The sequence below is a fragment of the Thamnophis sirtalis genome, unplaced genomic scaffold (genome assembly GCF_051295495.1).
Source record: "Thamnophis sirtalis isolate CommonGarterSnake01/CBP01778 unplaced genomic scaffold, rThaSir2_p1.2 scaffold_4, whole genome shotgun sequence".
Lineage (NCBI taxonomy): Eukaryota > Metazoa > Chordata > Lepidosauria > Squamata > Natricidae > Thamnophis > Thamnophis sirtalis.
The window spans coordinates 84273661-84295680 of record NW_028261384.1 but is presented as its reverse complement, the minus strand read 5'-3'; the positions used below and the strand labels follow the sequence as shown (position 1 = coordinate 84295680).

At 38.8% G+C, this 22020-nt stretch overlaps 2 protein-coding genes across 7 annotated transcripts in view; both read left to right on the top strand.

The window, feature by feature from the left end:
- Positions 1-9944, top strand: part of LOC106542262 (transmembrane protease serine 11C-like) — a 53992-nt gene extending 44048 nt beyond the window's left edge. Inside the window, exons 6-9 of the mRNA XM_087714416.1 lie at positions 401-569; positions 1954-2213; positions 7131-7273; positions 9783-9944. Of these exons, the coding sequence (XP_087570542.1) occupies positions 401-569; positions 1954-2213; positions 7131-7273; positions 9783-9944 (734 nt within the window). The remainder of the gene's footprint in view (positions 1-400; positions 570-1953; positions 2214-7130; positions 7274-9782) is intronic.
- An 8142-nt stretch (positions 9945-18086) lies between these two features.
- Positions 18087-22020, top strand: part of UBA6 (ubiquitin like modifier activating enzyme 6) — a 110382-nt gene continuing 106448 nt past the window's right edge. For 2 of the 6 annotated variants that reach the window (XM_087713231.1, XM_087713227.1), the window contains exon 1: positions 18087-18227. The gene's annotated coding sequence lies outside the window, so the exon portion shown is untranslated. Of the gene's footprint in view, positions 18228-18543; positions 18608-22020 lie in introns of those variants that run through there. The other 4 variants (XM_087713229.1, XM_087713226.1, XM_087713230.1 and 1 more) reach the window with 3 other exon arrangements.

The window sequence follows — 22020 nt, the reverse complement described above, 5'->3', positions numbered from 1 at the left end:
CAAATCATTTAACACAATTCCTTAGATGTTATGACCACTGATTAATTGAGAGAGTTCTACAAATTTGTGTTTCATCAATTTATTTATAGGTTGATTTTATAATTTGATATGCTTTTAAAGTATTTTGGCTGCATTTTGACTGAGAGGATTTGTAACTAATTTTACAGAGCCTAGCAGCACACACAGACACAAAAACCTTACTGTGCTTTAATTTGGTTAGCCCTTGAGGTACTGGTTTGTAGAATTTTGATATATAGAGCTTTGCGTTAAAGCTGACAATGATAGATAGATATGAGTAAACTTTGATTTGTTTTTATTGTTATACTTCTGATTAGTTTTATGATCAATGTATATCATACTTATTAAGCTGAAAAAACTTTTTTGTCCTTGGCTTTAACAGTCTGTGGGCTTCGAAATAACAGATCATTAGGATCATCAAGAATTACTGGAGGAGTATCATCTGTAGAATGGCCCTGGCAAGCCAGTCTCCAGAGAAACAAAATCCATCGTTGTGGTGCAACATTGATCAGCAACACATGGCTTCTGTCTGCAGCACATTGCTTCAGAGAGTAAGTTTTGAAATGAGAATAATTATGATATATTTTAATTAATATACTAACCAGCTTTGGTTAATGTCTAAAATTAAACAATTCAAAATACCTGTATTTTTTGGAATATAAGACGTTCCAGAGTATAAGACGCACATTAGTTTTTAGAGAGGAAAACAAGAAAAAAAAATCTGCCTCTGCCAACCAGCATCCATAGGTATTAATCTGGCTAGAATCCTTGCAGCAAATAGCAAACAGCCTGGTCAGTTTCAGCATGTTATTGCAGCCTGATTCAGCATGAGCAGCTGATTGGCAGTTGGATCGGCCTCCTGTTCCAGGCTGCAGGTATCGCCACAACCCACCACTATCTCCATGTGTCACATTTTTGGCCTTAGGGCATCACATTTTTGGCTTCTGCATGTCGTATTTTTGGCCACCGCATGTTCCGTTTTAGACTCGTTCCAGGCTGCCGGGATTGCCACCACATATCGCTGCCAATCGTCACCTCTGTGTGTTGTATTTTCAGGCAGTTCCAGGCGGTGGGGACCAGCAGCGGTGGCAATCCCCACCACCTGGAACCAGGCTTAAAATGCAATGTGTTGAGGCGGCGATTGGCAGCAATGTGCTATGGCATTCCCTGCAGCCTGGGATGGGTCTAAAATGGGGTGTGCAGAGGCCAAAAATGGCTGAAGAGTGGGGGACAGCAGGTGCTTGGGTGGGGCTTTGGCAACATTTGCTGTATAAGACGCACAGACATTTCCACCCACTTTTTGGGGAGGGGAGTACATCTTATACTCCAAAAAATACAGTATATGACAATGGAGAAGGCTTGAAGAAGATGGCCTTCGCTAGAAACATATATTATGAGGCAAATGCAAAATTCTTAGAATTTTATTTGCCTTCTTGAGGGAATAACCATCTCCAGAGAAATGTCTTCACCTTTTCCCTTTCTGAAATATCTTTCCATAAACAACATTCTTTCTTCTTAGCAAGTCTCTGCCTCAGAATACGGGGGGTAAAGAAAGTCTAAAGAAACCATAATAAGTCTTTGTTATTGCACACTGGATCTCTTATAAGCAGCCTTATTGTGTTCCAGAAAATGTTGATTTAGGAATACATGATTTGAGATTAAATGCTTATCATGACAGACATTGGGATCATGGGAAAGGAATAAGCAACAGTGGATACCAACCAGTTTTGGACTCTGAATCTTCATGACATGCCGCACATCTGTTTTAAAGTACTTCTGAATATTAGAATGTCTATTTGAATCTCTTGTATGAGAACAAATATAATGTACATCCATTCCTATGGATTTATTATGCAAATATATTTTTCAGTAATATCTTTTTGGTAGAATTGTAGATAATTCACAGTGACATTTCTCTTTTTTGTTTGTTTTCAGAGCAAAAAGTCCACATAAATGGACAGTTAGCTTTGGAACCTATTTAAGACCTGCTCTAATGATACGGCTTGTCAAAACAATTATAATTCATGAAAAATATCAGAATACAGGCCATGAACATGATATTGCTGTTCTGCAGTTGACTAAAAGTGTAGACTTTACAAGGGCTATTCATCGAATTTGTCTCCCAGATTCAAATGAAAGGATTCCATATAATATTGATGCTGTGGTTACAGGATGGGGAGCACTTAGTAATGAGGGTAAGCATGCTAATTTAGAAGACTATTGTATTTTATACTAATCACGAATTATACATTTTAGATATAGAGAAAGAAAAAATTATTCTTTTTTGAATCAGGACAGATATTTGTCTATCATTTGCCAGCCTTATCTCTGGAGTATTCCATATATGTCCATATATCTATACTTATAATTTATTTCTTTTTTATTTCAATAAAATGATATGCATATGGTTAAATTCTTAATATTCTTTTATTATTGAGACCCCCTAGAGCAGTGATGGCTAACCTTTGTGCCATCGTGTGCCAAAAGCAGGGGGAGCACAGGGGGGTCGTGCATGGGCATGCCCACACTCATAATTCTATGCACGATGCCCCACGTTCATGTGCGTGAACCCCCCCTTCACATGTGCATGTGACCTCCTCCCTCCCTCCCACTTTCGGCACGTGATGGACCCATTTTTCACCCTCACCAGGTTCCAGAGGTTTTCTCGGAGCCTGGGGATGGTGAAAACGGCCTCACCCACCCCCAGGAGGCTCTCTGGAGGCTCTTTGCTGTCTCCCGGATTGTGATGGGGACGAGCTGAGCAGCCTGATCTTGGAAGTGGTGGCTGTGGCCAATGGGCTTGGCCCTGGGCTCTCACTCTGCCTACCCAGGAAACAGAGCCCAGGGAGGTACATAATGGCTGTTTTGGAGGCAATAGACCCAGAACCTTCCACTCGCACCTGCAGCAGCAGTGCCTGCCACTCCCTGCTGCCTTCTGTGGCAATTGAGGGAACCTCTCCTCTCGATTCGGCAGCTGTAATCGCACGGTCCTGGCCCAATGTGTCATGACCTCCCCGCTGGACCAAGGGCAACTCACCTGCACCGGGAGGCCTCCCTGGGTCTCACTGGTGATGGGTGGTCGGTTACGGGCACTCCTCCAGCCCAGGTGCATGCCTTTGAGGCTTTGGGGCTTCCAGAGCAGCCCATGTGGCTCTGGCTGTGCCTCAGCTGGTGGAGTGCCCACAACCACCCACCCATCACCAGGGAGAATGCCAGCGCTGCCAGGAGTCTTCCAGCACAGGTGAGCCACACTTGACTGGGCAGGGTGGTCACGAAGCTTCAGGCCCGGAGTGGGCCAGCATGGCTACCCCACCGAGAGGAGTGCTTGCCTCCTAAGGCAGTGGGAAGCAGTGGGCAGTGCTGCTGTGGGTGGACAGGGCTGGGCATCAAGGAGTGCTGTCCCTGCCCAGTTTGCAGCAGCACTGAGAAAGCCACAAGCCTAAAGGCACCCTCGCTCCAGTGTGCAAGCCGGGATCTCCTTGCTCCTTGGCTGGGACCCGCTGGATACTGACCACCCCAATGGAGCCCCCCCCCCAGCTTGCTCTTTCAAAAGCCAGTCAGGGCATGAAGGCACTGCAGTCCTTCGCCGCACCATGATGAGAAAATGCTGACCCTGCAACTTCCAGAGGAAAGCCTCCGGAGGGCAAAAAATGGCTGAAAATGAAGGCCAAAGTCAACTGGCATGTGCGGGAGCTGCCAGGGCAATGCCTTGTGTGCCCTAACAAATGGCTCCGTGTGCCACCTGTAGCATGCGTGCCATAGGTTTGCCATCATTGCCATCATTGCCCTAGAGTATTGGATATAAAGAAGAGTGAATATTCTGTCAATAAACTTTTGACAGTTTAGGATATCAGTGTTATGAGTGTGCTGTCCCAACAGCATATAGCTAATATGCTATATAGAGCCAAGGTGGCGCAGTGGTTAAATGCAGCACTGCAGGCTACTGCTAGATCAGCAGGTCAGCGGTTCAAATCTCACCGGCTCAGGGTTGACTCAGCCTTCCATCCTTCCGAGGTGGGTAAAATGAGGACCCAGATTGTTGGGGGCAATATGCTGACTCTCTGTAAACCGCTTAGAGAGGCCTGAAAGGCCTATGAAGCGGTATATAAGTCTACTTCTATTGCTATTGCTAATGTAGGAATTAAGAACTGTCTCCTTTAAGAAACTACCTCATGGGAAAGGTAACTACTTTATGGGAAATGTAGGCAGAACTGCCTTGTGGGGATGTAGTTCCATAACATGTGACCACATCTGTGTTCCCTGATTGAGCAACGGGGTACTCTACCTGGGAAAAGTGATTTATTACTGGTCACTCTTTGAATTGCCCTTTATCTACCAGAAAGCAGTCTTGCACCAGCAGCATAGGTTAGAGAAAATTAATGTCTTTTTACATCACATAATGGAACCAGATTAAAGAAGTCAGAAGAATCTTAACAGTGACCTGTAAGTTTTGCTATTAAGAATGCCTGATAATAAATTTGATCTGAAAGAGATTCCTACGTGTGGAATTAACTGGCTGCCCGAGCGAGACCTCATTGCCCGGGACAGAACAATTAGTATTACGATTATTTGGCTTTTTTATTCCAAGATAAGTATAGCATTGGAAAGGAAGAGATCTTTGATAAAGTATACCACTATTGGCTTCTGATTTCATGTTTATATGTATAGTGTGGAGAGCCTAGTTCATAGGCATTTTCCCAAGTTAGTATTCATATTTAGTTACATGTGTATTTCATGGACATATGTGCAGGCAGTTTTAAGTATAATATTTTTGCAAATATGTTATCTTGTACCTGTTCCCCAAATAATTAATGTAGGTAAGAAAATTAGTTGCAGGGAGATAGAAAACAAATGAGACTAAGGAAGGTGAAAAAATATTGTAAAAATTGAGAGAGAGAAAGCAAGTGATGACAAGAATTAACAGAGAAAGATTAATGCAGAAGAAACCATTACAAAGCAACAAGAATTAGATTGGCATCCAGAAAGAGTATTAAGTTGGCTGTCCAGACATTGATTTATTCTTACCTTTTCTATATCATTGTGCAAGAATGTAAACATTAATTAGCCATCTTAAACTTGTCAAGGTTTCACTTAATGAGGAGGGGGTAGGAGGCTTTCCTTTCTTGAAATAGCATGAAACTGTTCCACCAGTTTTCAGCAATAATAGCTTAGAGTACAGCAAGATTTTATGATTATGGGGATACATGCTACTGAACCTTTTATATTTGGAAATTTGGAGAAGCTGTTTAAATATAAAAATATGGAAGCAGGCAAACTCAAACCTTCACAAACCTACCCAAATCCGTCTGTATATCAGCAATCAATATGGCTCCACATATTTGAAGATACAGATAGTCCTTGAGGTATGACTGGGCATTTAATAAACGCTAGACATTAAAACAGAAAAACAGAAACATCCTGCAAAAACTACATCTAACCTCATTTCAAAGTTATAATGGCTGCAGTGACCATGCAATCCTTTGCCTCTAATCATAGAGACCCTGCAGTACTCCCCACTTCTCTCCCCCATCCTACCTTGTTGGGACTCTGCAGCTCTTGGGCCTGCTCCCCACACACCCATCATCCATCACACTTAACCTTTTGAAGATTTCTGAACATACATCCATGAACTGTAGCCACATCCGTAAATTGCTGCCACTTCTGGAATTGCATAATGTGATCAGATGATAAATCAATCCATTTTGCTGACTTAACATGGTTTGTATAGCATTACAGAAGCTCTCTGCAGCTTTCAGGAACTTCTGCAGCTGTGGGAAGACCTCAGACACCATGTGACAGGGACCCAAAAACAACTGCCATTTTGAAGGCTGGACAAAATGGCAATTGCTTCTGGAATTGCTCAGGCAGCTGTGCACTGAAGTGATCTATTACATCACTCTGGAAGACCTTGGAACTCTTCAAAAGATAAGTGAGGAGATGGTATTTGGCTTGGTGGGGTGAGAATCAGGCCTAAGGCTTGGAAGGACTCAGTAGGGAATGGGACCCAAAGGATAGGAGGTAGAGTATTGGGCATCTCAGGTGGTGGGAAGGACTTGGAACGACCAAGAGCCTCCCCTCCCCTACATTCCTACCCAAGGCATCCCATGCTTTGCTTAATGTTTACCATTTAATAATTCATTGGAGAGAGCAGGGATGAGAGGGGTCATTCGATAAGACACTTAACAACTGTTGCAACATGCTGGTCAGGCTCCATTACAGTTGTATCTTGAGGACTACCTGTATATGTAATGCTTATGTTTTAATCACTCATTCAGCAATAATTTAAAGTTAGAATGGTGCTGGATAAAGGGGATTTATGACCAGTGCAGTTTTAGCTCTTGCAGTGTTCCCACGACACATGCTCACATTCCAGACAGTCCGAGTCCAGCTTGTGATTGTGACATTGCAGTGAGTCATGATCATGTGATTGTGGTTAGTTACTACTCATCCAAAGGTGGGCTTCTGCTAGTTCGCCCTGCATCGAGCCCCTGTATGCACAAGTAAACTGATAGTAAAATAAATTGCAACCCTCCACTGTACTCATCCTTTCCTTTCTAATATCTTTTAAAAAGAAAATTCTGCTATCTTCTCCTAATCTTTATTCAGTACCTATATTTTTCTAACAAAAAATCCTATTTAGCGCTTAGAATAATACTAATTTATTTAATACTGTCACTGTTAACAGGATATTATAGATATTCTTTGATTGGGTAACATGCTTAATCATAGAAAAATTAGATTCAGATTAAAAAATTGGGTGTGACAACAGTAAGGAGATAGTATGAAAATATGTATTAATATGTTGGTGGGCTTGGGCCTCTGATGGGGCATATAAAACTGGAGGTGGTTAGTTGAGTGAGAGACAAAAGTCCCCATACCATCCATAATCTTAGTTTTGAACTTTTATTTGATATTGTGCTTTGTTTTTAATTTTAATGCTTTTATAGTTATGCTTTTTTTATACCACTGTAAATCACCCAGAGTTACTGGTAATACATGAATTATATAAATTTAACAAACAAGCAAATACTGTATGTGCCAAATAGGTTTTTTTATGCCTTTCCTGTGCTAGTGCAAATAATCTGGGAGAATAACTTGATATTTCTATTCAGGTGAAACCCCTAATGTCCTCCAGGAAGCAACAGTAAAGCTCATAGACACCAAAGTTTGTAATAGAAGGGAAGTGTACAATGGGGCAATAAAACCTGGAATGATATGTGCTGGATATCTTGAAGGAGGAATTGATTCCTGTCAGGTATGTTTACATCTTATCTCAACCAGTGGGCTAAAAATGATCCAGTCCAGTCCAGTTGAATTGTTGAAACAATTCAACAATTGAATTTTAAGTTATCCAATTTATTAATCCAAGTACTCCAATTTTGTACAATACTAATTATCTTGAATCTGTCAAAATTAGTCTTATCTTCTACTCTTTACAAAAAAAACTCTGAACCACAGTGCGCATATTCTCCCCCCCTCTCTACACACACAAACACACACACACACACACACACACACACACAGAGAGAGAGAGAGAGAGAGAGAGAGAGAGAGAGAGAGAGAGGAGAGAGAGTGAGAGAGAGACAGAGAGAGACAGAGAGAGACAGAGAGACAGAGACAGAGAGATGTTTGCCCATCGGACCTTGACATCAAACAGGTTGTGGGCTGTCTACAATGTGTATAGATATATCTCAATACATCACATTTTGATGTATTGAGCAATATTTAATGAGATTTGGGATTTAGAGACTGTCCAACTCAAGAATGGATCTGGGCAACTTACACTTAAAAAACAGAAAACAATAAAAAGAAATTCCTGTGTTAGAGATAAACATTCTACCTCCAGGCCTGGGAAAAGAGCTACATTTGTAATGAGATCTGGAACATTATCAAGATGGAAGCCTGTGAATCTCTGGGGCGATACATTCCAGACAACAGGTGCTATGATAAAGAAATAATACTTTGGCCCCAATACATGACATTATTTGATCAAGGGAACCTGAAGCACATTGATCCTGTACTTGTGGATCAGTAGTGTCATATGGCAATACTCATGCTGGAATGCACAACTTGGCCCAGCCAACTCACTGCAGCCAACTTGCAATAACCAACTTGTCACGGCCAACTTGCCATGGGCAACTCATGGCCAGCTCACCACAGGACAACTCACTATGAAACAATTCAACAATTGAATTTTAAGTATTTAAAATAATTTTTAAAATTGTTTTAATTTTTGTCATTCATATTTCATTTTGTCTCTTTTTTACATTCATTCTTTAAAGTTTCTATTCCACCATTTTTTCAATATTAGTGTAATTCTTTTCCTGTGGCGAATTGACTATGGTCAGTCACCTGCACCAAGTTGGCTGCACTGTGTTGTCCTAGGACCTAGACCCTACTCAGATATGCCCAACATTGCCTACACTGCTGTATTTAGGACTAGCTGTAGCTTTCAAACAGTATTAAGGGACAATCGCATATAAAACATATTGCAACTGTAAGTGGACTAAGACAAGTACAACCTGCATGGTAAAGGATTCTTTCAAAATGGAAAATATATCCTATCATTAAGCATTCTTCAACATTTTGTGTGGTTGGAACAAACAATGCAGTGAATGTCTCTTTCTTTATTTCTATATAAAGATCTCATCCAAAAATTTATCACGCTTGAAAGTATGTCAGGCCCTTGAATTCAACCTCTACATCCTCACAGCATTCAATGTTGAGATATTGATAGGTAGTCCTCATTTAGTAATATTAATTAGGACTGAAAACTCCTTATTATGTGATATGGTTGTAAGTAAAAAAATCATATGACTGCATCTCTTAGTGATGGCAGTCCCAATAATCCCAGTTACTGCCATTAACTTACAAACAAGCATTTACAAACTTCTCCATTACCAGGATTTGGTCAAATTATGCCCTTGAAGTTAACTGCCCATAGTTTAAGAACTACTGGTCTAAGCAAAGCCTACCACAAATTTTGCAGCTCTAGCTTAGCCAGAGCTGCAAATGCTGCAAAAATGGTGCCCACAGATGTCTGCCCAACATGTGACAGAACATTTCGTGCCTGTATGGGCCTTACTAGCTAGCTGCGGACACATTGTGCACAGTCCACAACCTGTTAAATATCAAGGTCCTCTTCGAACACAATGGACGAACATCACCACAAATTTTAAGAGGTTTCCATCTTTGCATTCAGATCTAAGGCTTCCAACAGAATTGCCAATTAGAAAAACTCCCACATAATTTGAGGAAGAATAATTCCTCTAAAGGCTATTGAGAGCCATATTCAAATGTAGTTATTGTTATTGCAGCTGTTATAATCAGCATTCAAGGAGGAGTACACAAATTTAACTATTTTAGACAATCATGACACCTTGTCATATTGGATTTTTGGATTGGATTGTTGTTAATGACAGTTCCAAAGATTATTTAGGGATATCTAGCTTTGGAAATTATATGTGTTGCTTGTCCTCTTTTGTATACAGTTCACAATACAAATAATAGTTTTTAGGTATGCAGTATCTCCTTTGGCTCAAACAAAATTCATGTTTCTTTCTCAGGATTGATTGAAAAATCATCAGATAATTATGGCTATAACTTTTTTGCTTTTGTAAAATGCATAAAATGCGGATAAAAAAGCAAGTTGAAAAACACAAAATTAGTTTTAATGTCACATTAACATTTAATAAACATAAATTCTGGCTATTTAAATAGTTATTCTTTTTGATTTAAACTAAAAATAATTTTCCCTCCACTAGGGTGACTCCGGGGGTCCACTGATGACAATTGATTCAAGACAAATGTGGTATCTTGTTGGCATTGTGAGTTGGGGGGATGAATGTGGAAAACCAAATAAGCCTGGTGTCTACACACGAGTAATTTACTATCGAGACTGGATTACTAAATATACTGGGCTTTGATATAATAAATATAAAAAGCATCACATGTTTGAAGCTGTATAGATGACATCTAGGTGGTACAAAGGACTATGATTTTATATAAGAGTATTTGTGTTATTTCATAAGTCATTAATAAAACTAGCATGTTTTAAAAACTAAAAAATAATTTATTTGGACTGTTAAACCAAAGCACCTATTATAAAATGTGCATTCCCAGCAAAAAGATTGTAAATTTGCTTTCACATAGACTGAATAATTTCGTTTACTTTCCAACTGTTCTGTTTTCCTTTGCCTTCAGAGACATTAGTGAAAGAGAGTCTAAGTCTTTAAAAGATTGGGCATTATCCTTAACTATTAAGCAGCTAGATGTCAGCAACAGTCCTTGGTAAGTTTGAAGTGGGCTGCGCAAAGCATTCATTTTTAGACAGATGCATATTAAGATTTCTGGGCCTATCTCACAGAAAGTGAGAAATAGAAATATCTCATTGCTAGGCATACCTAAGAGCTGAGATGGTATTCTGCTGGTTTGTTAATTTTTTTGTGCAGTTCAGAGAACTGGCGAATTCCACCACTGGTTGGCCCCACCCCTCCCCACTCCTCCCAGTCACTCCTTATCTCACCTGCGGCATAACTGCTGTTACTCTCTGTTTCCCTCGCTCGCTCGCTTGCCTTGACCATGTGGTCCCCACACACAGCCTACCTTTCTGCCTCAGGTATCTGCCTTCCCTGATCTCCAGTCCTTGCTCAGCTTTCTCCTCCATGCCCCGGCCTATCTTTCTGCTGCCTGAACTGCCTGCCTACGCCTTCCCCAATCTTCCCAGGTCCCCCCTCCCCAGTGTGCTACTATTCTGCTCCATTTCTGACGCTCGTGCCATCCCTGATCTCTGCAGGTTCCTCCCCAACATGCCCTACCTTTCTGCTCCATTTCTGTCATCTACCCGCACCTTACCAGATCTCTATAGATCCCCCCCAGCGTGCCCTACCTTTCTGCTCCCTTTCTGCCACCTATGCCTTCCCAGATCTCCATAGATTTCCCCCAGCATGTCCTATCTTTCTGCTGCCTGAACTGCCTGCCTGTGCCTTACCCGATCACAGCTCCCCCCCCCCACACAATTGAGGGCTACCTTTCAATAAAGCCATCCTATGGAATCATTACTTGTTTTTCAGAATATGTCCTACTTGGCTTAAGTTCAAGCTGAACCCAATATTGAATCTAATTCATATATTCTACCTATGTATTTCATTCGATGACTTCTTAGATTATTTTGGACTATATCTTTTTGTTGGACCCTAATCCCCCTTAGTCTTAAAAATTTACTATACTAATGAAGTCCTTCTAGTTGCAAAGCATAATCTGAAAATATGTTTTATTATTGACAAAGCTTCAACAATCTCTTGCAAACCAGTTGTTATACTTTTCTTAAAAGTTGAGGACTCGGTTATCTCACCAACAATTTTTGTTGAGCTAGTTGAATTGGAAAAACAAGATGCAGAGATAACATGTTTTTTAGTTATGGAAAGTTTAAATAATATTGGGCTTAAGAAGAATTACCTAGAAAAAAATTTAATAGGATTTTGCTCTGATGGTGCCAGCGTTATGCTTGGGAGAAAATCTGGAGTGAGCACTAGGATAGCAAGAGTTTTTAAAACATAATAATGTGGCACTGCTTAAACCATCACCTCCAACTTGTTTTAGATGATTTGATAAAGGAAATAAAGCAAGCAAATAATTCTAAAATATTTATTGATAAGATATATACTATTTTCATCCATCCAATAAGAAAAATATACTATTTTTTATAAATCCAATAAGAATTTACTAAAATATCCAAACAATTTGGAATTGAAATTAAGATTGGTAGGTAGTTTTAAGACCAAGATAGGCTGCCTATAGTTTAAGGTCAACCCTAGCTGTGTGGCATGCTTATCCAGCGCTACATCAATATTTTCATTCAAATGTCCACCTTGAAAATATATATTTTATGATTGATTTGGCATTGATGATTGACATTCTAAATGAAATTTCTCTTCTTTCAAATGCATTGCAAGCAAGAAAAGTAGATATAATAAAGGCTGAGAACTTGTGATAAGATCTATTAAAGCATTTGAAATGCTTAGAAAAAAGGTATATACGAAAAAAAGTTGATGAATTATTTCAGAAACTTTCAAAAATATAAAATTTGTAGAAAATCTCCATTTGTTGGGCTTCCTTGGGAAAGACTTTTAGAAAACATCATAACAAATTTGAATAAAAGACTAACGGATTATGATCAATTAAAAAGAGATTGTAGCCAATTTCAAGACTGGAATAAATTACAATTTCTCTACATTTTTGGGGGGAGGGGGAGCCAGATTACTGGAATATCGAAGAAGTAGTAGTTCCATGGAAAGCAGCTGAAGAACAATTGCTCCTATTTAGTGACATTTTAAATTACCAAGTTGATATTAATGATTATTGATATTTTGTAGAAAATGTTTTTAAAAATTTCCAGACAGTATTCAAAAAGCTAAAAATATTAGCAGCACAATCGCTGTAAGTTCAGCAGAAGCAGAAAGGGTTTTTTCGAAAATGAAAAACCCCTTTCAGAGAAGAGAAATCGCCTGTTTCCAATATAACAAAACTAATGACTATTAGTCTAATTAGCCTACCTCTAAAAGAATGGGACTCTATTCCTACAGTCAAAAAATGGTTAAGAGTAAATCACACAGCCAATGAAGATCAAGTAAAACTGAAGAAAAGTACAAGTGAGGATGCCAAACAAACAGCAATTTGGAAATACCTTAACTAACAGTTTTATTTTTTTTTGTCAAGTATTTAATAGTTTTTCATTAATATTGTATAACTCTTTCTTGTAACAAAATCTAGTTTGTGTACTTCTTTTATTGTTCTTATTTAAATATTAAATGCATGAAATAATAAACTACCTTTTGGTATATATTTTTTATATTTAAAACAGTCATTAGGGCAAAAAAATGATGTTGAGTTGGCCATGCCCATCCAGTCACATGAGCACCTAGCCACGCTCACCCAGCCCCACCACCCAATTACAAGAACACCCAGCCATGCCCACCCAACCAGTCATTAGGACAGACAACCAGTTGTTATTTAAACCCACCACTGCCTAATAGGTCATTATTCAAATATAAAATAGAATTGCTTTCCACTAAGAAATATGTAAATATTGCTGTAGCTTTTCTTCACGGGACCCCTCATTATTCTGTTATATCAGAAATATAATGCATTTATTAGTCTTTCCATCTATGGGAATAGCAAATGTTAATTTTGATGGTGATGGTAGTGGTGGTGCTATGGTAGTGTCCAAAACTCCTGAATTGTTTTCTGACATTCTCCAGCAAAATATTCTGGGAAGAGAAAATAGAGAAATTTCTTTATGAAAACATGCATAGCAGTCAAACAGCACTATGCCTATTTAGTAAATTTGTAGAACTGTCCTTTTCAAAGCTCCCCCTTATGAATATACTATATTTTTATTATAACAATTTATTGAAAATTCTGTCATCTATGTTTTCTACCATCAAATCTTCAAAAATAAAAGCCAAGCAGGGATGTTGGCTGACTTCTAAAATCAAGCAGAGTTGGGCCTGATTAGTATTTAGATGATAGACCACTCTCCAGAATGGCAGGACAGACTGGAAGTTGAAAAAAAATTCTGGAAGAAGAGAGTAGCAGTAACTTCTGCATTGCTGCCAAGAATGTTACATCAATGGAATTGAATTTGACATGAGAAGTTATTATGAAAATATTTGTTAGGTAAGCTCCCCATTGGGAGAGCGAGTGCATTCAGAGAAGCGTTGTGAGAGTTGTGTTGGAGAACACACAAACCAGCATACAGAGACACTGCAGTTTAAATAGGCTTTTACTTTCATGGAAATAGAGGTATCAGAGTCCATCAAACAATCCAAGTCATACACGGATAAGATAGTCAGTCATCAATGTCTTTCAGTTAAGGGATAATCCAAATAACATAGTCCATAATCATACAAACAGTCTGGTACTCAAAGTTTGTTAGCAGTTGCAAAACATACAATAGCTCATGGCACTTTCTAACAGCCAGCTTCCAAAACACTCAGATCAGATCACTCAGCATCTAACAAACAGAGAGCTAACAGTCACTCTCGCTCCCTCTTATGGCTGATTGAGGAAACAGCAATCAATCACATTTTACAGTATGATTTAAAGAAACAGGTATAGCATTGTTACATGATTTATATATTGCCAACCCAACCGTTAGATTATATTCCTAACAATATTAATCTTTCTGAAGGATGATGAAAGGATTTGTTACTGCATAATAAATGTTTGTACCCTCATTCACTTTTCTACACAATTTTTCTACTCCCAACAATTCAGATTCTTTTTATATATGTATTGATTTATAAAAGGAAGGTGTTGTTTTGGCCTGTTTGAAGGCGCCTGTTTTTTTTTTAAATTGAAATCAGAATAGAGCTGGAAGGGACTTTGAATGTCTTCTAGTCCAACCCGCTACTCAAGCAGGAGACCCTATGGAGATTCTCAATCATCCAGGTCATGGTTATCCCACAGGTGCTTTTCCAAGACAACTAGACCTGATTTGAAGAAAAAAATTTTTTGCTTCTCATCCAAGAAGCTTATTTGTTCAAACAGACTGGAGGAGAATGGAAGGATTCATTTTCTTTGCAGTCACTAGTTGTTAGCAGTCCAGTTATCTTCTGGAAAAGCACCTTTGGGATATATCAATGAAAATTCATTTTCTGCATTGATGCTCAGATTTCCTTCCCAAAACTAAAAGTGCAGTCATTGACGAACATGATGAAAGATTTCATTACCACAATGGAAAATTGATATCAGGACAACTAGAATCCATCAATACTGGTTGACTATTGTTGGACACTTCAGCAAGATGCATCAGACACTGAATTATTTTGTTGGACAATGCAGCGATGCAGGGCCCCCTGAAAATCAGTAACAAAACACTTTCAGCCCTGTTAAACTCATGCAGCATATTGGAAACCTTATGTGATTAAATTAATTTCATATTTTTCAAGAATCCTGCATAATACAATCACTCTGAAATTATATTTGTGTTCAGTTTGAAGAATTCTCATAGTCACAATTTTTCAGGAAACAAAACTGTTCAAAAACTTTATTGTCCAAAGTTACCAATGTATTTTACAGCACAATTTTTATACCTCCCTCACATCCTTGCTTATATCCTTGCACCCTGTTGCACCCTATGCAATCTCCCTGTGGGTGTGTGGTGCAAATTGGGGAGGATGCAGAGTGGATGGTACTGTACAAGTATAAGAGGGCTAGGTAGGTTTTGCAGGTGGAAAAGACTTACTCCAAGCAACTTGTGATCTTCCCTACCAACCTTCCTATTGCTGCCTCTACCTGCTGGCTTCCCACAAGCAAAGACTTTGTATGTTTGGAAACTGGCAGGAAATAAGGGCTTAGTTAGTGTGGGAAGCTGTCAGAGAATGTGGAAATTGACAGTCACATGACCATGACTGACAATGGTGATGCTCTAATTTTGTCAAATGTCATAATGGATAATGGATCCTGGGGGATTCCTGGCATTCTGAAGGTTAGCCAATTTGAGTTATTTTGATTCTGAAACTGTTGTTTTACAATACTCCATTTCATCCAATTGAGGGTTACAAAAGGAATTGTATGACACAAAATGGAAGACACAATAGTTAGTAATATATAGATTGCTTATTTTATCAAGTTTACCTGGAAAGGATTTTGTAATGCTATATATAAATGTAATTTATATAACCTATCAATCTAAGTAGTGTTCTTCATATAGTGTAGTGAAAATGTGTTACTGTAGTGTCTCTTATTTAATATGTGATATGTATAAGTATAATCTTTATTGTCATTGTTCTTAAATACAACAAAATTGATTATGTATGTACTATTATTATTGTTGGGGGAAAAATCAGGTCGACTTCCAAGCCAGGAGAAAGACTCTGAAATAAAATGGAGGCAGGAAAGAAGGTATGTTTATTTGGTAACCAGAACTTCAGTGACAGCATGTTTCTGGGGTGGCTGACAAAATGGAGTTGAGAGTAGGCAGACTTTTATACATTCTTTGGGCTTTATGATTGAGATGTCTGTTCTATGGAAGAATATGTCCTTTAGTGTTTTAATGGCTGTTGACAGTTTCCTATAGGGTCATATGGGGGTCATAGCTGGCTCTATAGGCAAAAGAGGAAATGCAAACTCCAGGTTTTTTATTTACCTGAGCTAATCTTGTCAAGTTCAGCTCCTTACCTATTCTATTGTTTATTTGGAGTTTCTGGCTGCTCCTTGCTTATGAATAGAGGCCAGTTTCTGAATGGATAAAAAAATCCATTCCTAAAGACTAGCCTCTTCAGGTTTCAACTTGAGACTGTTTTCCTGTACCAGGAATACTGGGGCTGATTTTTGTCTTTAAGAAGGTGTCTCTCTTCTCCTCCTTCAGCGGAAATATTCTATTCCGCCTCTTTTTAATATTAAGAATAAAGAATATTTTATTATGGGGAGGGGGGGCTTTCCTATATTATTAAATTGTATCTAATACAAAAGTAATATTTCTAATACAATTAAATTATGTTTAAAATTTATTTAATACCTTTTAAATGATGTATAAATAATAGTATGCTCATTGTAATGTGGTTTATTGTAGTAAAGTGTTTTAGTGATTTGTCAGTGCAAAACAGCTTGTATTATTACATAATGAACTGTTTAAAATCTCATAAAATATCAGTAACTTGAGACCAATTTGACTCTGCACCTGATAACTGCAGCAAGACTGTTGGTGGCGCAATATTGGAAGAAGGAAGACTTGCCTACAATTCAAGAATGGACATTGAAAGTAACAAACTTAGCTGAAATGGCTAAAATATCGGCATATCTCAAAGATCATTCAAATGAGAGATATAAACGAGACTGGAAAAAATGGATTGATTATATACAAAATAAATACGGGACTAAGAAATTCCAGTTAGCCTATGCTTAAGATCAGAAATGATTTAAATTGTTTAAAGTTAGTTCAGTAAGAAGAAGCTAAGGTCAATCTAGAATGTCATTAATTTCTTTATTTCTTTTTTCTCAATAGATTTTAGACTGTGTTAGTTAAAATTCTATACCGTGTACGGGTTCTGGGAAGTCGGGGGGGGGGTGGAAGGAGGAGGGGGGGGTGGAGGGAGGGAGGGGTACACAAAAAAAAAAAATTGTACTTCAATGTTTTAATGATTGACAAATGATGACATATTTGTGTTTTTTTTTTAAAGAAAAATAAAAAAAGTTCTGTTATAAAATATCAGTAACCGAATATCTAATTGTGTAGAGGCTCCTACAAATCAAATTACAAAATATAAGAGTGCATTTAAAGTGGTATAGGTGGTAAATATACAAGGCTATAAAAGTGTGGAAAGATTTGCTTGGATTCTTTTAAGTGCTATTATCTAGAACATAGGGTAGTTTTCAGGATTCAGATCCCCATTCTGCAGGACAAATTATGCTCACCCATGTCAAGCTTTATATGAGCAACAGTGAGCCAGATGCTATTCATTGCTACAGCATAAAAGCACAAAACCTACCAGGCCAGGAAAAATGGTTAAGATTTTTTTTTTGAGGGGGGGGGGGGAGAGCTTTTGTATGACTAGCTCTTTATTTACTGCTAACGGGGTTTATCCCCATATTATTAAGCATTGCCAACGGAACCCAATACATCTTAGGGAAGAGTCTTAAGGACAGCTTAATAAAGAATCATAGAATCATATTCAAGTATAATTTAGATAGATTTTGAATCTACATTCAGAGCATTTTTCCAAATTTCGCAGAGGAAAAAATTCGAACGACTATCGGAACAGTTGCTGAGCGAGTGCAACTGGAACGCTTCAGTATTATGTTTCTAAAAAGGAATAGGTTGGGATTGCTATAACACTGTCACTTTTCTCTAGAGACCGAATATAAATGACTGAAAAGCTACCCTGTCACCTGATAGGTGGCCGCGAGGGTGTGCGACGTTGACGCACTCTGGCTACCAGGGGCGCCCGCTAGAGGCGGGAAGAGACTTCCCGCTCTGAGCAGGATTGGCCGGCGCTATGTGACGGGCTCGGCCACCTCCATCCGGGGCAGAGGAGGGCCGCTATCTTTCCCCGCCTCCGCCTATGCCGGCTCCGTAAGGCTAATTCCTGTTTTCCTCCCCACTCTTTGAGCTGTCTGCCAGTTTGCCTGCGTGCTCGCCATTCTTTCGAAGCAACCACGGTGAAGAGGAAGAGGCAGTTGGAAGCCGAGGCGGGCGGCCACAACGGGTGAGGATATGAGAGGCGGAAGAAGCTGTCGGCCGCTTTTGCATCGCGGTCTCGGGTGAGGCAGTTCAGAGAGGCCCGGCAGCCAGACGGCTCCCGGGGCCTTAGATTGACGGCTGCTGGCTTCAGAAGCTCGCATCTCGCCTTCCTCGTGTCTCCCACGGGATGAAGGGTGCAGGCTGCGTTCGTGCGTGCGCGAGACCCACTGGGGAATCCCGCTGGAGACACCGAGTGGGACGCAGGACTTGAGGCCTTGGGTGGCCTTTGCCCCTCCCTTCTTCCCTCCCTCCCTCCTCCGAAGGGAAGAAAAAGGAAAAGAAACGCCTCAGTACTAGGTATCGTCCATAACGATGCACAGGCAGGGAAATACTCCAGCGAGATAGGTAATATTGGACAGTAATCGGCGTAGCGTGTATGGATTAACGCGTGCGCCGCAGCGCTGACCTTAACTGTCATTCCCTCCCAGCTCTGACCCCACGTGCACTCCAGATTTTCGCTCGTTCAGATTGAAACAATGCACGTGGCTATGAAAAGAAAATCCATATTACAGAGTGATGTCATTCTTCCAATGGAAAGACGTCGCTCGATTATGCATGTTCAGATCAATTCTGTGAAGATTTATGAGTCTATTTTATTTATTTTTCTGTATTCCCGAAGATTATCACTGTCATACTCAGTACTTTGAACTTTCTAGTATCTAACCTAATAATTTATTATTGTAATATTGGATCTAGGTACCATCAAGTCCCAGCAAATTATTTGAAACATGAAAGACAAGATAGAAAAAAGAAGAAGAAACATAAGGAAGGATAGAGGTGGCCAGATAACAAAGGGTAGGGGGAACAAAAGAAAAAAATGTAGGTTAAAAGGAGATTCCAGTCACCTCACCTTTAAAAGTCTTTAAATTAAACAAAGTTTCTCAATAGAAGATTTTAGCAACATAGGGTGAGAGTAGGATTTATCTAAAAAGCATTAAGATCATAACATTTATAGCAAATTATTTGTCTATTTGCTTTTGGCTTCCGGATGGGATGGTTGAAGCAGTGTAGTATTGAATGGAGTAATTAGACTGCAATACTGGTTAAAGAGAGTTAACAAAAATATGTAATGCAATTAAAGCAGGTTAATAGATACAGAATTCTCTATTTAAATCTATATAAATAATATTAATTTGTGATGTTGTTTTTAGGGATTGCTGATAATTAAAGATCTAAAACCCATTTTTCAATCCCTCTATTTTTTATTAAAAGATTGAATAATATTTCAGTCTTAAGAAGAGTTATCAGCAAATAATGGAGGAATATCCTTTGTCCATTTGCTTCTTTATGCAGTATGGTTTATATTCCTGAACAAATATTATATTATTTATTACTAGAACATTAATTAAAAAGAGACTCAATATCCACAATATAAATTTTAGGTTAGATTGTTAGAAAATCAGTCAGATGCAATTTGTGGACATCAGAGACTCACAAGTCTGTTGTTTGTGCCACAGAATTTGAATCAAATAAGAGGTATCAGTATGTCCCTTGCCAGGTTGAGGCTTTGAAGGAAGAAAATAAATCTCTGATGTGCTGTTGCTGTCTGCAGTCATAGTACTATGATAAGGTACTACTCTTCCCTGATTTAGAAAGTATAAAACAGAAGTTGGTGAAATGGAAATTAAGACCATATAAAATAACCATATTCACATTTATTTATGGATATAATTAAACTATTTTTTCTAAGATGATTTATTTCCTTTGTTGTCATGGCCTCCCATTTGCTCCTCAAATTTATAATCTGTTTATTTAACAAGTTTTCTCAAATCATTTCTGAAAGAGGGACTTAATTCATTGGATGTTTTTGGAAGGTGTATTTCTAATATTGTACGTTAAGCTCCAGCTGTACTCTGTCTGCATGAACAAATGAAAAGGAAACTTTTACAGCTGAATAAAGTATCTGTCAGACCTCGCCTAGCTAGGTCCTTAGATAAGAAATCCCCTTAATTCTATTTGGTTAAAGTGATATGTTCTTTTACTAAGGATTAGTGACTGCTGTAAAAGTAAGCTAGAACTAAAGTTCTGGCACAAAAGGAAACAAACTTTCGCCTCATGACAGCCCTCCCCCTTTGACCAGTTTGTTTTCAGCCAGTGGTGACCCTCATAGGTATTTTGAGAACTGTTGTGATCTTTGGAGCAATTCAAATTCTTTTCCAAGCTATATCACCTTGAAGACTGGCACATGTGGTTTTGTCAAACTGTTTTGTCAAACTGTTATCCCCCTCCCCATTTCCATCTCTACCTCATATATGTTTATTTCCCATTTGTTCTTCTTCTCTCTAACAGTTGGTGGCAGGCTGTAAGCTAGGTGCCAAGCCGAAGATGGCAGAGCTGACATACTGCTCCCCTTTCAGAGTTGCTGTGTGTAGAATAGAATAGAATAGAATTCTTTATTGGCCAAGTGTGATTGGACACAAGGAATTTGTCTTTCGTGCATATGCTCTTAGTGTACATAAAGAAAAAAAATATTCTTCAAGAATCATAAGATACAAACACTTAGTGATAATCATAGGATACTAATAAGCAAATAATCCTAGGAAACAACAAAAACAAAATAAGTTGTAAAGATACAAGCAACATGGATATAGCTATAAGTTGGAAGACATAGGTACTAGTGAGGAGGAGAATAATAGTAATGAAGTCTTAGTAGATAATTTGACAGTGTTGTGGGAATTAGTTGTTTAGCAGAATGATGGCATTCAAGAAAAAACTGTCAGAGTCTTCTTGTTCTGGTGTGCAGAGCCCTATAGATGTGTTTTGAGGGTAGACATTGAAACAATTTACGTCCAGGATGTGAGGGATATGTAGAATGGAAGAAACGTTGGTAGCAATTGTTTTTTCTTCAGTTCTAATTATCCATTGAAGTCTGTGTCTGTCTTGTTTGGTTGCAGAGCCAAACCAGACAGTTATAGAGGTGCAGATGACAGACTTAATAATTCCTCTGTAGAACTGTATCAGCAGCTCTTTGGGCAGTTTGAGCTTTCTGAGTTGGCACAGAAAGAACATTCTTTGTTGTGCTTTTTTGATGATGTTTTTGATGTTAGGTACCCATTTTAAGTCTTGAGACATGATGGAGTCTAGAAACTAGAAGGACTCTACTGTTGATACTGTGTTGTCTAATATTGTAAGAGGTTGTAGTATAGGAGGGTTTCTCTTAAAATCTATCACCATTTCTATGGTTCTGAGTGTATTTAATTCAAGATTGTTCTGGTGGCACCACAAGGCTAGTTGTTCAACCTCTTGTCTGTATGCAGATTCATCATTGTCTTGAATGAGACCAATCACTATTGTATCATTTGCAAACTTCAGTACTTTAACAGAGGGATCTTTTGAGATGCAGTCATTGGAATATAGCAAGAAGAGAAGTGCACACAGCCTTGGGGGGCTCCTGTGCTAATTGTACAGGTATCAGATGTGATTTTGCCTAGCTTCATTTGCTGCTTCCTGTCTGTTAGAAAAGTTTTGATCCATTTACAAGTGTGATCAGGTACAACTAACTGTTTTAGTTTAGTTAGAGGAAATATCTGGAATGATGGTATTGAATGCTGAGCTGAGTGAATTGGAGTCTGTAATCTGCTATACTGGTAATTCATTCCAGAGTTCCAGGCAATCTATATAAATGTTGCATGAACAATTTAGCTAAGGTGCAAGCGGAAAGGATTTTTAGGCATGGTATAAAATGCACCTGTTTAGAGAATAGATCACGTATCACCCATTATTACAGTGTTTCTTGAACTTTTATGTTAATTTTACTA